The 18,155-nt window shown below is 48.0% G+C and overlaps 1 protein-coding gene across 1 annotated transcript in view; it reads left to right on the plus strand.

Moving 5' to 3' along the window:
• Positions 1–2,161: 2,161 nt before the first annotated feature.
• The window catches only part of RBM22 (RNA binding motif protein 22), an 82,412-nt gene continuing 66,418 nt past the window's right edge, over positions 2,162–18,155 (plus strand). The window contains exon 1 of the mRNA XM_086931294.1: positions 2,162–2,277. Coding sequence (XP_086787420.1) covers positions 2,224–2,277 — 54 coding nt within the window. The 5' untranslated portion in view covers positions 2,162–2,223. The remainder of the gene's footprint in view (positions 2,278–18,155) is intronic.

The raw sequence follows: 18,155 nt of genomic DNA on the forward strand, positions 1-18,155 counted from the left end.
CAGGAGGTAGCCAGCTTGTGAAGCCTTGCATAGTAGACGTCGATCGACTCGCCTTCCGCTTGACGGGCCTGGCGCAGTTTGAACATTTCGTAATCCGGGTTGGCGCGTGGGTCGAAATGGCGATTGAGCGCTGTGACCGCAGCCGTGTAGTCATCTTCGTCACCCCGGTCCGGCAGGGTCTCGAACAGCTCGTACAGCTCGTCGCCCCCGTAGCACATGAGTAGGGAGCGCTTAACCCTGGCGTCAGTCTCCCGCACACCTACGAAGTAGTGTTCCAGCCGCCCCAACCATAGGCGCCACCGCGCAGCCGCTGTGGGCGGATCCGCCAGCTCGCTGAAAGGTGGGAGCGGTGCGGCCATGGCATGTCCTGGCAGGGCGGGCGTGGCGTTGGCGACGGGGGCCGGCGCCTGCGCATTAGGAGGGGCCGCTTGTTGCTGGGCCGGAGCTTGAGGGGCTGGGGCCGGAGGAGCCGCGTTGCCGTCCCCTTGCACGTTCATTCTCTATGTGTGGTGGCGCGTGGGCCACGCGCTGGCCGAAGCTCTGCGAGGTGACGTGCGTCTGTCTGAAGCAGCGTAAGCGAGCGTGTGCTTCCGCAGCCGCCAAGGGGGGGTGTCAGGCGTGCACCCCCGCGTAGTGGCCGGTTCCAGGAGGCTGTGGAGCCTTGAGAGCGCAGTATCTGGTTCACAGGAGTAGCCCCAGTCACTTCCTGCAGTGAAAAACGGACCTCCGCGAGATGCGTGAGGTTCAGCAGGGCGGGAAACACGTGCCCGTGAGACAGCGCTAGGGCAGGCAGTGCACATCCGCGGACGTTGAGCGCGGAGGCGGGGCACGCGTCGGGGGCCGATGCTACCCCCCGGCTGACGCTCTTCAAGCACCCGCGTGGTATGGCGGCCACTGGCCACGCACAGCCGCGCGGGCCCGTTGGGGACGGGGGCGTGAGGTGGGGGCCCCTTCCCAGGACACACGGCGGGTGGCAGCAGACAGCGAGGTGAGGCCCCGAGGATGGGAGTCGGGGGTGGCTCACCTGAGCGCCGAGGCAGGCGCGATGCTCCTTTCCGCGGTCCGACAGGGCTGACCAGGCCCAGGCAGCAGTGCCACCCACGTGAGAGGCGACGTGGGCCAAGGCCGCAGGCTCGAGCGCAGGCAGCGCGAGCGCGGCGCCCAAGACACCGCGGGACACAGCAGGCGTGTCCGCGGGGCGAGGCGTGGGCAGAGTACCCGCCTCGTCGCCAGTGCGCTGTTGGCAGGGGTAGGGACCACCTAGGCCGCAGAGTGGGGCCTTACTAAACAAGAGCACAATAAATGAATGCTGACACTAGCTAGCAGTTAGGGCCGAAGACCCCGAGGCGGTCTCGCGCCCGTTTATTTATACCTGGGGCGTGACCCGCCTTCAGGCTGTGTGCGTGCGTGCGTGCGTGCGTGTGTGGACGGGCCGGGTGGCTCCGTCAGTACATCGAGCAGCGGACTGTAAGTTACAGTTTTCATTGTTTGGAAAAAAGAGAGATATGTAGTGTAGCGGTCTAGTGCATGCACGTTGCGTGCCCATGCGACGTGCGGCGGCGGCCATCTTGCGATGCGCGCGCATCGCAATGCGGCATTAGCGCGAGTGCCGGAGCAGAGCAGGCGGCTGGCTCAGCGATCTCTGGTTATTATAATAATAAATTCCAAGAACCACACAACAGTGTCCTGTGGTCATTTGGGGGCATAAGAACTTTACAGAATTAAAAGCAGATAGCAGGAAGGGGATGTGAGCAGAAGAGATCACAGGCACAAAGTAGCTCGCAGTCTGTCACAACACACGAGCGGAGAGCGAGGAGCTGCCACCACCCTCGCACTACCGCATCGAGTCCCACACTGTCAGCCGATGTATGCTCAAGCCCTTCCCCCAGCTAGATTAAATAAATAAATAAAAACCTATGAATGGACTCTAATATCAACCTATGAATGGACTCTATTTACGGCTGGTAGCAGTAGCAGTTCAGGGAAGAAACGTTTTCATCTACAAATTCACTTGCTGCAATGTTGAGCTAAAGATACTAAGGTGTGATTTGTCTAGCGCCATGGCTTTAGTGCCGGTACATACATCACAGTCTGAAAGAGCACTCTAGTCGTTTATTAGAGCTCCTGTGTGCCGCTGCGTTTTTGTTTCCGGGTCCCCTACTGCATTATGGGATAACGGTGGTCTGCGCATGCGTAGCAGAGGTGGCAGTGGTGTTCTCCAAGATGGCGACCTCCCTGGGTTCCAATACTTACAACCGGCAGAACTGGGAAGACGCGGTATGTTGGTAGATCGGCGCACGGAATGCTTTTTGGGGAAGCGCCAGGGGGGTGTTGGCCTTGCTCTCTTTTTAAAACCATAGGCACCTATGCAGTCCCTTTATAGAGGGTAGCTCGCCACTGGGCAGGGGTTCTGCCAATTGTTATGCTTTGATGCCATGATTAGGGTCTATCACTCTCCATGTCACTTTGCGGGGTTTGTTCCTCTAATAACAACACTGCTTTATATGTGAGTTTCTAGTCACCGAACACCCTCATGAATACGTTCCATGTACACTGGCAGCATCCTGTCATGTGGATGGTGGTATTTGGTGTCTTCTAGGGAAGGGCTTGCTGACCTGTGGGGTTTATGTGGGTTGCCCTCCCCGTGGAGGTGCCTGCATAGGAGAGTAGCTGTTGACAAGCTGATTTTCGTAGTATAACATATTTTTCATTTAAACTACAATGAAAATAATGTACCCTTCTCCCATTGCCCACATCAACGGTCTATTACAGAGACGATTCTAATGCTGTTCTGAGTGTTGAAACAGAAAGTGAGATATTTCGGTTAATAGAAGTACCCATGAAGAAATAGTCCAGATCCTTTCTTAAATCAATAATGTTAATTATTAGATTCGTTTTAAATGTTGACAGAACAGTGATATTTGGAAACGCTGCCTCTTATTCCAACTTTATTTGATCATGTATCCCTTTAACCGCACCCGAACCATAAAGCATGTCTAGGTAAAGCCTCCTCTATATATAAAGCCATGCGTGGAATATCCGGCAGTTATCGTCCCTTTTGTAATATTTCACTTATGCAATTAGTATGCGTGCAAAGGCTGACCCTATCCGGCACATTTTCGAACATTCATCACGTTTTGGGTAGTTAAGGTTTCAAAGTAACCGTGATATTGTGTATTGTTCACAGGAACTTGAATATGATTTTTGCGTCTAATGGGAGCCAACCATACGATTTCAAGGAGGTGTAAAGGATGACTTCTTTCTAGTTTAATAAGTTAGATTACTACCTGGTTCTAGACTCGCTGACGTGGTAATTTGGGCCATCAACAATGATCTTGTTTATTGTGTCAGACTGTCTGAAGAAATTGTAACATCTTTCGTGGGGTGGAAAGTTTGTGTATTTTCAAATGTATTTGAGGTTAGAATGAACGACTGCATACAAAATCGAGGTTTAAAAAAAAAATTGCGTGGGTGTTGTAGAACCACATATTGCTTGCTGTTGGGCAGCTGAAATTGAAATAATCGTTCTTGGTGCTACACACTTTTAGAAGTTTGACTTTGGGAGAATCTTCTATTGTCTCTATGTTTCCAATCTAGAGCAGTATGTGATATTTGTACTTCATGATCCTTTCTTAGCATTCTGACCTATCTTGCATACACAGTTTGATTTTAAATATCCTGAATATACACTTGCAATTCGGGCATTGTGTGAATCTATCGTCTTGGAAAATTGACATGCATGCATATTTCGAACAAATTAAACAGGAGTGAGATGAGCCCAATCCATGTGATGAAATCTAAAGCAAGAGGCAGCCTCTTGGCAATAAGTGTTAGACACTGTTTACATTCTTCTAAATCCTGAGATTGGAAGTTGCATGGAGAAGATAGACTGGACTCTAAAGGAAAGTTAGATGTGTTTATCCTTCAGTTTAGGTAGGTTGAAGAGCATTAGCAATATTACATACCGATGTATTGTACAGTAAACACAGCTAGTGGAGCTAAGAAAAAGAGGGTGAAGTGTCTGCAAAATAGAAGCAGGGAGGGAACTCATCATCATCATTAGTCTTTAATGATGATGATGAGTTCCAAACTGGATACATATATAATATTTTTATATTAGTATTTCACAAAAGAGAAACGGAGTGGAAAAGAGGTATACCTGAGATTCTGAAGTAAATATTTTGAGAGGTATTTCATGCAAAAAAATCCAATCCATGAATTGAAAAATAGTATGGGTTTAATGAGGGACCTATGGCAGTGCTGTAGCTTCCTGCCACCACATAGAAGTCCGTTGCTAGTTCGGAACTCTTAAAACCTGAGGTAGCCACCAAAAAGAGGCAGTATTTCATGCATAGGATTTCAAAAATTCATTAATAATGATTAGTTGGGGGGGCAAGATGGCCGCTGAGGAGTTGAGCTGAGCGGTCGCATCACTTTCCTCTCCTGCTCAATATGACTCGACAGGTTAGGACGCTGTGCATTCCCTGATGGCGTTTGATGTACTGTGGCAAGGTGGAGTAAAAGAATACTGCCGATTCAAAAAACAGCTTCGGTTGAACAGCGCGGCTCTGAACTGGGTAAAGTAGTGTATTTACAAGTTGGTGAGAGCGATAAGAGGTGAAGAAGACCCAGCGAGCGAGATGCCTCTCAGACCGCCGCGGTAGGATAAGCCCAGAGAGATGGCAGATCCGAAGACGAAAGGATCGGAGAATGGGGAGACACTGACAGGGAAAAATCCCGGAGCAATCCGCAAGGTGCCCGCTATACCGCCAAAAAGAAAAGCAGAAGCCCGCGGTAAGACTCCGGTGCTCCCAAAGAAGACACCGGATAATCGTACAATATCCAAAAGCATTAATTCATCGAAATTAAGCCTGAAAGAACGCAACGCGTGCAAAAGCAAAAATAAAGACAGCGGGATGCGCCAACCTACCCTGACGGAGGTTTTCTCCACGGTTACCCCCGGACAGCCTGAGGAGTTGCTGGAGACGCAGGCATCGGGAGAGAGCGTCCGCGAGGACGCAGCGGGAGCGGCCGACGCAGCGGGAGCGGCCGACGCCGCTGAGAACCTGGGTGCTAGGCAACCAAGTCAGAGCGCTGAGGCAGCAGGATTGACAGACGTGAGTAAAGAGGTTACTGAAGCAACGATGGTAGGTGCAGCTCGAACACCACTACAAGCAAATCAGAAAGTTACAACAGATTCTACGGAGACTCAAACGGTGGAGTCAGCAGGTATAGCGCCAGCGCTGGTAAAAGTGATATCAGGCAGAGACATGGGGAGGCCCCTTGGAAACGCTGATATGCTGGGGGCTCTGATGTTGGTGGAAGCGGAGATGGAAGAAGGGAATAGAAGTACCCAACACCAAAGAGTTAAAACCTGGGGTAGCAATGAAAGCATGGCAGATGATAGTGGACAGGGGAAGAGCTACAAGAGCAAGCATTTAACAGAAAAGCTGGAAGGAGGCTGGTTAGAAGGCGAGCGCTTTTATTCAGTAAATGAAGACTCGGAGTCAATAATTTCTTCTGAAGAGAGCCAGGAAGAGGAGGTTGATGAGGAGATTACAGACTCCGGGTCCAGCACTTCCGGTAAAGCATCCACGCAAAGAAAAAGGCTCTCGAAAGTAAGGAGGCGCACTTCAGAGTCTTCCCCCCCCCCCCCCCCACCATGATAGACGATTACTATGGGATTATTCAGCTACATCCCAGGTCTATCAGGATAGTGGTAGTGGTAATGGTGGGGGCCCTACTCCTGACACTGCACCCCAGCAAAAGTCTTTCGAAGTACTATTTGATACCCTGAAGGAGATGCAAGCAGAGGCAAGAACTGAAAGTCGGAGAGCAAGACAGGCCTCAAAAAAGATTCAGGGCTCACTGAGGAAAATAAACAAATTGTATAAGGAAGTAGAGGTGAGAGTTACAGAAGTAGAAGAACGTACAGGCAGACTGGAGGACGACGTGGGAAATTGGCAGGCATTCAAGACGGAGCAAGAGAAACTGGCAGAAGACATGAGTTGGAAGATGGAGGATTTTGAAAATAGGCAGAGACGGAACAATGTGAGACTGTTGGGTGTGGCAGAGGGGGCAGAAGGGCAAGATGTTAGACAATTCGTCGTTAATCTCTTAATAGGCGCTTTCTTGGAGTCCCAGTGGCAGTGGGAAAGGGAAGTACAGAGGGAACACAGATTCCCCTTTACAATAAGGAAAACTAGAGGCATGGGAGGTACAGGTGGTGAGACCCAGGGGAACCTGCCCAGGGCAATCTTGGTTAATATAGGGAACTTTTTACTGAGAGAGGAGATAATTGGCAAGGCAAGGCCGGATAGCAGAAGGTCTTTTGAAGGTATTACTTTCTTCGCCAGGCCTGCTTTCTGTCATGTCACCATAGAGAGGAGATGGAAGCTTAGACAGATGATTGCTCCTTTTCAGGCTCAAGGCTGTGAAGCATATCTCCTCTTCCCCGCTAGGCTCAAGGTAGTTGTAAGGGGAAAGGCCTGGATGTTCTCTTCAGAGATTAAAGCCCAGCAATTTCTGGAAGAAACGAGGAAACAGAAAGGCGGCTAAAAAGAGGAGGGCCAGGGTATTGGTATATAGAGTACTCCACAAGTTTGCTGAATACAGGTATAAGAAGGGGAGGTAGCACAGCACATCAAAGGGAGAAGCAGGAGAGGGATGCGATTGGCACAACTCAAGGCGGGCACTCATAGGTCGACTGACCTATTTGCCTGTAAGAGGGAAGGAAGGGTCCGGGGGGGTAGGAGGGGGAGAGGGGGAGGGGTAGGGTGGAAGGGGGGGGAAGGACACGTAGGCTTATTTTTGTTTTGGTATATCACACTTGGGGGAAAAATGCAATAGAATGTACACAATATGAGAATTGCAATGCATTGGAACCAGAATGTATACAGTGCAAGAGGAAGATTGTATGGTATCAGCAGATACAGAATTTTCTTAAACATTTAGTAGATTCATTGGAAGGACAAGGGGCGCTACTGTATGGCGTGTAGAATTGCCTCGATAAATGTATGCGGGCTTAATGAAATAAATAAAAGACTTAGAGTAGCTGCTTTCCTCAAAACATTGCGCCCGGACTTAGTATGTCTGCAGGAGACCCCCACATAGAGGTTGTTAAAGGTCATCTATTGGAACAGTTGGGTTTCTCGTTACTAGCGAACTCTAAGCAAGGGACTAACACCAGAGGAGTAGCGGTTTTAGGGAGAAGGGGAGATGCAATAGTGCAAAGAAAGAAGGAAGATCAGTGGGGAAGGTGGGCTATATTGGAACTTTTTTTTAAGGGAGATACCTTCAAGTTGGTTACGATTTACGGGTTAACAGAGGATGACCCAGATGTTTTTCAGTACCTGGATTTCGAGTTAGCTCAGTGGTCCGAACCAATTGTCTGCTGGGGGGATCTCAACTTACACGACCTTAGTAGCTCATTTGCTCAACCTGGGGGACAATATACGGGGAGGAAAAAAAAGGTGTATAGAGCACTTCCAGATATGGTGTTTCATAATTCCCTGGACATGGTGGCATCCACACTTAGATGGTAGTACATTTTATTCAGCTCCACACAAGGTATTGGTTCGTTTGGACTACTTTTTGATTTCGAAGAACCTTATCGCTGATTCAAAAATTGAAAGACATCCACGACTAGTCTCAGACCATAGTCCACTGGTAGTGACACTTAAGCTGGGCCAGAATCAAAAGAGGGATGTTTCATGGACTTTTGAACGAGCACTACTACAAGACCAGGCATACCGGGATTATATGAGCATATGGATAAAGGACTTCTGGGACATAAATAGAGGACAGCATCACCGGGGGTTGTTTGGGATTCATTTAATGCGGGGATTAGGGGGGAGACACTGAGTTTTGTGTTATTTAAACAAAAGGAGAAATTGAGGTCTGATGAAATTCGACAAAACCTTCCAAAACTTGAAGCAGACTTAGCAGTAGCTGTAACGCAGAACTCCCCGCTCGACCAACTATTGCTTAGGATTACCATAACTGGAGCAGAAGCCCTTGAAGGAATGGCTAAAAAAGTAGTGAAGTATCTGACTCAAAGGGAGAATGCATATGAGTTCAGTGAAAGGGTGGGGCACGGAGCAGACAAAGGGCAGCAAAACTTGATGTGAAGCAGATTGTTGATCCACAAGGCAATTCATTTACAGAGGCTGGGCAGGTAAGGGAAGTTTTTAGACAGTTTTATGAAGATCTTTATTCCTCTGATAACATAGGGGGTGTGGAAGAGATAGAGGGATATCTGAGGGGTGTTCTTCCTCCTGAAATTGAGGTAGAGGACAAAGAGGAATTAGAAGCCACATTCCAAATGGAAGAATTTCTCATGGCTCTGGGTAGCCTACCCTCTGGGAAGGCGGCGGGTCCAGACCAGATCCCATTGGAATTCTTTAAAGTGTTTCAAACTGTATTGGCAGCTGATATGTTTAATGTTATGGCACTTGCCCAGAAGGGGGAATCAGTACCTGACTCCTGGGGGGCTGCGGACATCATAGTGATAGCCAAAAGGGGTAAACCAGCAACAGCTCCAGGCTCGTATCGACCTATCACTTTATTCACTTTAATGAACGCCGATGTGAAGGTGTACTCTAAAATGCTGGCTAAAAGACTATCAAGGATTATTGAGAGATTGGTTAGTCCCTCCCAGCATGGGTTTATCCCAGGAAAGGGCACAACGCAACATGTCAGGCAAGTAATTACTATGTTCGATGCAGCAGGTACTCTAGGAGACCCTATGGCAGCACTCTTCTTAGATGCTGAAAAAGCATTCGATAGGGTCTCCTGGAGCTATCTATGGGCTGTTATGAGATGGAGTGGTATAGGGGATGGATTTATAAAGGCTATACAAACCCTTTATAAAGACCCAAAAGCTAAGATCAGGGTCAATAGGGGGCACTCTGCCTAGGTTAAAATCAGCCGAGGGACCCAGCAGGGTTTTCCTTCCTCTCCCTTATTATTTGCGCTTTATTTAGATCCTTTTCTCCGCCGACTAGAACAAAATCCGAAGATACCGGCAATGCTGATGAATGGCTGCTCCATAAAATCTTTGGCGTATGCTGACGATGTGGCCATTTTGACACCCAACCCGGCAGGGGCTATTAGGGAGGTGGAACTGGAAGCCAGAAAGTTCGGCCTGGTATTGGGATATAGTTTCAACTCCTCAAACACAGATAGTAAAGAATAGGCATGTAGACTGCAATGATGACAGGGTAGTTGGCTCCGCAGTATACTTGGGAATTGTGATCTCTGCAAATCTAGAAAGCGTAGTAAAGAATAACATGACTCCTTTAATGACGCAAGTAAAAGCAGACCTGGACAGACTAAACAATTTACATTTGTCACTAGTCGGATGTACGAATATAATTAAGATGTTGATTCTCCCTAAGTTTCTTTCTTTTTAGATCCATCCCACAAGCTGGTTTAATGCACTAGAGGTCATTATGAATAGATTCATATGGGCGCAGGGGAAGATACGGAGGGCTTATAGGTTCATCTCCCTTCCGAGAGAGAAAGGTGGGTGGGGAGCACCAGATTTTAGATTGTATTATATGGCCGCATCTTTACAATACATGCAGGGATTAATTGGAGGGGCAAATCTTGATAGAATAAATAAATCGTAAATCATACGTTCTTATATAGCGCCTTTCACCGCAAGGTCTCAAGGCGCTTGCTTTGGGAACCCGTCCTGGCTTTTCCCTGCGAGATAACCCCTAATAGGCATCTCCAAGGTGAAAGTCAGGCATCCCATCGCAGTGGGGCCATAGTGGAGATTAAGCAAGTTGCAGAGTGTGAGCCCATGATTCGAGTAGGCACCGAGGCGAGAATTATCGAGTCCGTGGACATTTTGAGCTCAAGACCCTGCCGCGTCGGGGATTGAACCCTGGTCCTGGGTCTGACCTCTGCATCAGGGTATGCCTCCTCTAACCGGTGAGCCACACTTCTTCAAGTATCCAGCTTCTCCACGGAGGTATATGCTACAATACTTGGGGCAGAAGCGGGAAACTACTTGTTAAATAGCATCGATTTTGGATAATTTAAAAGGGCAAGGTATAAAACAATAGCTGCCGTAGTGAATATTTGGAGTGCTTTTTTTAAAAAGTCTAAATTAGGTAGATACAACAGATATGTTATTATGTATAGAAATAAGTCGTTTCCCCCAGATGTATTCTCAGATACAGTAAAGCAGATTGGGTTGCAAGGGGGATCACACAGATTGGTGACATCGTTAACTCTGATGGAATGATGCAGTTTAGCGATATGAGGCACAAGTACGGTCTGGGTAATAGATTTTTTTAAGTATCTTCAAATTAGGAGTTTTTTAGGTAACAAGCAGGGTGGAGCTGCTGGGTTCAGTAGAAATGATATTCTGGAGAAAATAAAAATGTCGGGGACTGTACAATACGATTGCGTAAAAGGAAAAAAATGATGAATTGGAAAAACACAGTAATAAGTGGGCTGAGAAATTGGGTGGCGGCCAGGTTTGGTTTCAGGAATCCCTAGAATTAGGTCGTACAGTTCTGTGTTCATCCCCTTTGCAATCACAACACTATAAAACTCTTTTCTCTTTATACTTCACGCCAGCCAGGATTGCAAAGTGGGGTGGTAATACGGGTATTTGTTGCCCTTTCTTTTCCATGCCGCATACTATGCGAGTCCATGTGTTTACTTGGTCTCTTCCTAATGTGATGTTTCCCTCTGTCCTATAACTGCCCCACACCCTATGTTAATCCCAGCCCCTCCCCACGTCACTATAAAAGCACAGCAACAGGTATATTTTTGGGTATTACTAAAGAGCAGATTGGAAGGTTTTGTTTTTATCTTATACATTGCCTCCTCGCCACAGTAATTACCCATGAGCCTCCGGCTCCACACAGAACTCCAAGTATAAAAAAACGCTCTAGTCTCCCTCTCCAAGATGGCCCCCAGTGGCTCCAGCCAATCCCATAAAGGGATACAGAGACCTGAACTCGACCTGTTCTTTTTTTCTGCACTACTCCAAGTGCTGTCTCCCTGCTGGTCAGGTGAGTGGGGCTGGGGTCTTGTTTCAGCATCCCCTTATGTCCGTTGGTATTTGGAGGGAGGAAGTTAGTCTCGTTGGTATCTGTAATTATGTGTTGTTTTTAATTAAGTTGTTTTTTTTCCACCTTTCTTTGCTAGGCGCCTTTTCCTGCTATAGCGGACTTCCTGGTGCTTTTGGTGTTAGCGAGTACGTCGGTGTTCTCGCTTCGTGTGCCTCGCCTGCTCTTCCCGCTGAGCGTGGAGTTTGTTTGTGTGGCTCCTTCCCGTCCACGCGTCCTGTTTCTTGGACGTTGCGCAGTCGGGTGATTTCTCCCATTGCATTTCATCGCTTACCGTTTGCCGTCGTTTTTATCGGCTGCGGGAGGCTCGCCTGTTTCTCTCGTGATGCATCCAGTTGTAGGGAGTGGGGGTCTCTTTGGGAGACGCGCGCTTGACTTCCTCTGTGTTGTGATGCATTATGGGCGGGCTATGGGAGTTGGCTTTGGTTGCTTAGCGACCTGCTGCTTTATGTTACAATCGCATATTTCAGTGCATTGCTGGTTTTTATCACTTTGTCTTTGGCTATCTTCGAGAGTGGATCTTTGAGTTTATCAGCACATGACTCCTTGGAAGCTTCTGGTTCTGGGATGTCTGTTCCTTCTATGGATTTGCTGTAGAAGATTATCAATTCTGCGGTGGCTGCTGCCTTGCAGGACAGGGTTGCTGTTCCTCCTGACAAACATGCGCGTGTTTATGACGTCCCGGCTGTTGACTCTGACGCTGAGGAGGATGTTAATTTCGGGGGTCGTTTTGTGCAGGGTGCCGACCTTAAGGAGGTGCTGTGTCACATATGCAATAACTTGGTTTTTCCTAGCTCTATTGTGCCTATGGAAGATGATTTCTTTTCCCTGTATCAGCGTCCTGGGCCTGATTCTTTTCCCCTTCCTTCTTCGGTGTTGAAGGTGTTGGAAACTGAATGGAAGGATGTAGACAAAGGCTCTTTTCCTCATTTCCTGGATTTACGTTATCCTCTGCTGGATTTTGCTGCGCAATTTCCTTCCTCGGTCAAGGTGGATTCCTTGATGGCCGGTATGACGTCGCATGGGGCTGTGGTCTCTGAGGATTCTTTGTAGTGTAGTTCCTATATTCCCAATAGGCTCTACGCATTGAAATAATATATTCAGCAGTGTAGACGTAGGACTGAGGTCGACTAGGTCTCTACTGACTATATTAGACTTAAGGTTTGCCAGCTAGCTCAGAGGTCACTAGAAACTTTCTCGAATAAACGAGGAGGAGTTTAACCACCCTGGATAGACAAGAAGGGATTAGCTTCTGACAACCATATAACATGACAACTTTGCTCCCTCAGAATAAGAGTGTATCTCTAGAGTCGTGAGAAAACAATAGACCGTTATTTCACTCAGTCAATCGTGTGTACTTAGTTTCACCAGAGTGCAGAGAAAAGAGAGACGGGCGTTTTCAATAAAAGGTGTAATTTATTGAGCAGTCTTCTTTCTCATGCAAGAGAAATGAATTGCCATAATTGCAATACTTAATGTAAAGTAAAGTGCGTACAGTAAAAGGAGTATTATGAAATAATACTGTAAAAGCATTGATCTGGTTTCTTAGCCATAAGATATTTTAAAATGGATAAAATATATACATACATATATACATTGATTAATGTACTCACCTGGTGCTTCTAAATACGCCTACCCCGGTGTACCTGACCTAAGCCTAATACGTGGGAAGGAGTAAGTAAGTAGCAGTTTAAGTTCAGTTGGTTTTGCCGAGAATCTGACTCAAGAATTCTCTTTAAGGGTTTAGTCAGCTCCGTACCTGGGTAATAGAATGCAGGAGGTCTGGAATCTCTCTTTCAGGACTCGATATCCCAGCAGCCCACGAAGGCGGCTGAGAACACCGGAGCTGGATTTCTGGGCAGGAGAAAAGACAGCGTCTCTCTCAGTGCGTCAAAAGGGAGGGTCGGCGTCCGTGGGCTCTCGGATCAGCTGGGCTCTCGGGCAAGTAGATAGCTGCCGGCTCCAAAACCACCACCATGTGTTTGCTTAAGGCAACGTTGGTATATTGATACCTGAAAGGTGCCGGGTTTGACGTAAGGTTGGACATAAGACGTCAATAAAGATGTCACTAAGAACTGGCCGTTCTTACAGTGCTCACAGGAGTTCTATGACAAATCAAAACAAAAGCCATGGGGATTTCCCAGGTTGCTAGAGGTTTGGTTTGTTTTGAGAACTTGTTGTGCTTTCTAGGAGTCCGGGGAAGTAGCCTTGCTTAATGTGGACGGCATGGGCTACGGCTAATATGGATATGATTCCTATGCCTTTATGAGGATATTATTTATTATAACCACCCAAGGGCATAAAATATGAATATCGAATTAGGATCCTAGATAGAAACACAATATCTTCTTCTGTTGACCCTGTTGCTCGTAAGGTTGAGGGTGCTGTGAAGCGCACTTTTGCGGCTGCCACTTTTTCCATTAGAGCGGCGGCCTATTCCTCTTACACTATCCAGTCCTTGCTTATGGATTTTCAGTCTCTATCGGAATTTTTTGACCAGGGGGAGGATGTTTATTCTACCCTGGAGATGATGGGGTAGCGGGTTAGACTGCTTTCATATGTCTCTTTTGACTCTTTGGGAGCGGCGGCCTCGGCTGCTGGGTCTTCTGTCGCTGCGAGACGTCAGTTATGGCTTCGTTCCTGGAAGGCTGATGTTGCACAAATACGTCTCCTGATGAGGACCCCCTTTTTCTGGGGTTATGCTTTTTGGTTCACCTCTGGATGAGATGGTGAAGGAAACGGCAGAGGACCGTTAACTCCTTGCTCCTGAGTGGGCTGGTCGCTTCCGTTCCTTTGGTTCGCAGAGGGCTTTTTGGTCCTTCTTAGAGGGGTCGGGCTGGTCTGCCCTTTTGTGGTGGGGGGCGTGGCCGGGGTGCTCCTTCCTTTGTCAAGTCCCAGTTCTCTGGTGCTTCTGCCTCCTCCACTCCCGCTTCCGAGTCGTGACTGGATCGCTCCTAGTGTAGGTCCTATTGGGTGTCGCCTCGCTCCCTTCATGGACTCTTGGCGCGAGACTGTGTCAGACCGGTGGGTCCTTCAGGTTGTTTCAGAAGTTGTGCGTCTTAGGTTTACCCAGACTCCCCCAGACTGTTTCGGATCCACACCTTGTCCCAGAGACCCTCTAAGGCTGTTGACGCTTTTGTGAGGCATAGATTCCCTGGTGGTCAGAAATGCGGTGATTCCTATGCCCGGCGATCAGTTGGGGTTGGGCGTGTATTCCATCCTGTTTATGGTGTCCAATCGCACCGGGGATCTTCGGCCGGTGATGGACCTGTGATGGGTCTATACTTTCATCCCTCACCAGAAATTCAATATGTTTTATCTTCAGTTGATCCTTCCTCTGGTGTCTCAAGGCGTTTCCTAGCATCTTTTGACTTGAGGGATGCTTCTCTGCATGTGCCTGTTCGTCCCGACTCTCTGCGGCTTCTCCGGTTTTGCGTCCTGGGTCGTCATTGCCAATTCCAGGTATTACCTTTTGGGCTCTGCTCTTCCCCCGGATTCTTTACTGAGATTCTGGCTCCTCTTATCGGACATTTACATGGGGAGGGCATTAGTGTTTTTCCTTATCTGGACGACAATTTAATTTCTGCTTCTTCTCTTTCTAAGGCGGAGTTGCATGTCCAGAGTGTGTGCCATGTCCTGAACCATCACAGGTTCCTGGTATACATCCTTAGGGGGCGTGACATGGGTGTTTCCTTTGGTTGCCTGGCAACCTCCAGCCTTTTTTACCGGTCGAGGATTTCTGAACATTATCCGGGTTCAGGGACTGATGTCTGCATCCTTGTTGACCGTACCATGGGCTCGCCTTCACATGTGTCCGGTGGTGTCCCTCGTTTTTGTTGCATTGGGACCTCTGTTCCCTGGATTTGTGTGTTTTGATGCCTGTGTCCGCGGATGTTCGAGTGGTCCTAGATTGGTGGTTGGACGTGGGTCTTCTGTCCAGTGGCCACCCATTTCTGGTTGTTCCCACCCGGGTTCTCGCTACCATTGCTGGCCTGCTGGGGTGGAGGCTACTCTGGGGGATTCAACGACTTAGGGTGTTTGGCCTCGGTCTGTTTTGTCTTGTTCTTCCAGCTACAAGGAGCTAATGGCCGTCGTTTTGAGTCTGTTGGCCTTTTTGGATCTTCTTCTGGTTCACCATGTGCGAGTCCGGACGGACATTCAGGTGGTGTTGTCCTATGTCGACCATCGAGGGGGGTGCAGGGTTCGTTCCCTCTGTTGCTTCGGCCGTCGGATTTATTGTTGGGCGGAGTTGATCCTGGCTTCCCTGTCTACGATTTACCTGCCGGGTCCGGTGAACACTGTGGGGGTTTGTCTGGCCGGGTGTTTCATTCCATGGGGTCTTTTGTCCCTCACATGATTGCTGTTCGGGTAGTTACGGTGGATGTTTGGTTCTCCGTTTGTGGACCTGTTTGCTTCCCGGTACGATGCCAAGATCCGCTGCTTTTGCAGGATTATGCCTTGCCGGGATGCCTGGTGAGTGGACGTTCTGTCGTTCCTTTGTCCAGGGGGTCGGTTGTATGCCTTTCCCCCTGTTCCCCTGATTCCGTTGTCTTGCAGATGATCAAGAGGGAGGGGTCGTTTTTCCTTCTGATTGCTCCTGGTTGGATACGTCGCCCCTGGTATCCCCTGTTGCTGGAATTGGATGTATCTCCGGGCTGGACGTTACCGTTCGTGCCTTATCCTCTGTTGGGTCCTCTTTAACTCTGACTGTGTTCCGGTCCCTGGGTCTGCGGGCCTGGCTCTTGAGAGGGGATCGCTGTTGCGTGCAGGTTGGTCTTTTGCGGTTGCTGGCGTCATTCAGCAATCTCGGATGCCTTCTACTCTTCAGTCCTACGCTAAGCATTGGGATAACTTTGCCTCTTGGTGTGTGTGTCATGGGCTGTCGTTGGATTCTTTGGACCCTGCTCGGATTCTGGATTTTTTAGATGATGGTTTCATTTTGGGCTTGGCCATTTCCACTCTCAGGGCTCAATGGGCCACTGTTCGGGCATTTCATGTCCTGCCTTTGGTTCAGATTTCTCCTTTGGTGGCTCGACTTTTTAAGTCGCTTTCTTTGCAACGTCCCCGTCCTATCTTATGTTCTCTTCCTTGGGATCTTCCTCTAGTATTGCGTTCTTTGCAGTCGGCTCCTTTCGAGCCTTTGGAGTCGGTGGGCCTGAAGTTCTTAACACTCAAAGTGGTGTTTCTTGTGGCTATTGCATCTGCCTGGTCATTTTGGCTGATCGTGTGGTTTTGCGCCCTCATCCTACGTTTATTCCTAGGGTCGATTCTTATTTTCACCGTTCTGCTGGAGTGGTTCTTCCGGTTCTTTGTCCTGATCCTTCCTCGGCTGAGGATTGCCTTTTCCACCTGTTGGATGTGCGTCGTGCATTGTTGGTTTGTTTGTCACGCACTTCTTCCTTTTGTACGGTTGACAATTTATTTGTCAATTTTAGTTTGTCTCGTCAGGGCCTGTAGCCCTCCCTGTCCCCTGTCAGTTGTTGGAATGAGGAGGCCATGCTGTTGGCTTAAGGTTCTGTTTCTGACCTTCCCCCTCTTCCGGTTCTGGGTCGGTCCACCAGATCTGTTTCTGTATCTTGGGCCGCATTTACGGGGGTGTCCATGGAGGATGTTTGCAGGACTGCCGCTTGGTCGTCCCCGCATACTTTCATGTCCCATTGTCGCCTTCAGATTGGAGGTGGGGGTTCTGTTTCCTTTGCCTCTTCTGTGCTGTCGGCTGGGATTCCTTGAGGCCTCTGTTTCTGTGGAATTTTTGTACCTCTTGTGATTGAAATATGCTTCTCTGCATGATTTCTGTGGAGTGTTTTCCTTGCATGAAGCTGATTGCTTTGGTATCGGCTCATGGGTAATTACTGTGGCGAGGAAGACAGGACGAGGAGGTAATGCCCCGGTTACTTACCGGTAATCTTCATTACTCCGAGTCCATGTCTTCCTCGCCACAGTATAGTTTCCCTTCCCTCCCGGCCCTGGTGGTGGCTTCATGTCTGCGGCTTGGTTTTTCAGGTCGAGTTGAGGTATCTGTATCCCTTTATGGGATTTGCTGGAGCCACTGGGGGCCATCTTGGAGGAGGGAGAGAGAGTCTAGAGCGTTTTTTTATACTTGGAGTTCTGTGTGGAGCCGGAGGCTCATGGGTAATTACTGTGGCGAGGAAGACATGGACTCGGAGTAATGAAGATTACCGGTAAGTAACCGGGGCATTCCCACATATTTTTCAAAAGCTCAAGGCTTGATTCACACATGCTATTAGGGTGGCGGGGGTACTGACTGCTGCTCAACAAGTGTTTGGAACAGAAGATGCAATTAGTATTTCTGAAAAGGAGATGTCTCTTCACCCGAGTCTCATTGAGCTGTTCTGTGGTATACAGCAGAGGACTAAGTGGCCGATGCATGCTTCAGTTCAAAGTTCTATGGAAAGTAAATTAGGCCTTGACAAGTGTTTCCCTTTAAACCTCTGTATTATTTTTATTTCAGAGAATCTAAAGTGAAACTTATTAAAAAAATTAGCGAAGCTATTTGAAAGGATACAAACATTGGAATCCGGGTACATATGAGAGATGCCTTTTAAGATGTGTATTTGCTTTTCCTCCATTAGTTTGAGCTGCTATTTTTCTTTAATTAAAAAAAAAAAGTCTTTATAAACTAGCACTGCTAAAGCCAATAGCTTTGTACTCTCTTGATAAAGTCATGCCCTGTTAGTTTTGCCAGTGCTTGTTGCAGTCTGTGAATGGTGCAGTTGTCTTCTCGTATACAGAGATGGGATTACAGTGAGCTATGAATGCTTCAAACAAATTTAACTAGAATGGAAAAAATAGAAATGAATCATACCTAAACCAAGATTATACTTTTGTTGCCAAACCGGGTTAAGAAATTGAGCTGGAAAATCAGCAGTAGTAAAATTACAAGAGTTTTATCTTAGAATTATGTGGGAGTGTGGTTCGAAGAACAGAGCACAAATAGATGAAGTGTTATAAATTTCAGCCAGTATTCTTATTTTAGCTTTGGGAAGACTTGTTTACAAACTGGACAGCCAATATATTCATCCGACACTACAAGGGATCTAGGCA

Source organism: Lissotriton vulgaris, chromosome 7, assembly GCF_964263255.1.
Source record: "Lissotriton vulgaris chromosome 7, aLisVul1.2, whole genome shotgun sequence".
Classification (NCBI taxonomy): Eukaryota; Metazoa; Chordata; class Amphibia; order Caudata; family Salamandridae; genus Lissotriton; species Lissotriton vulgaris.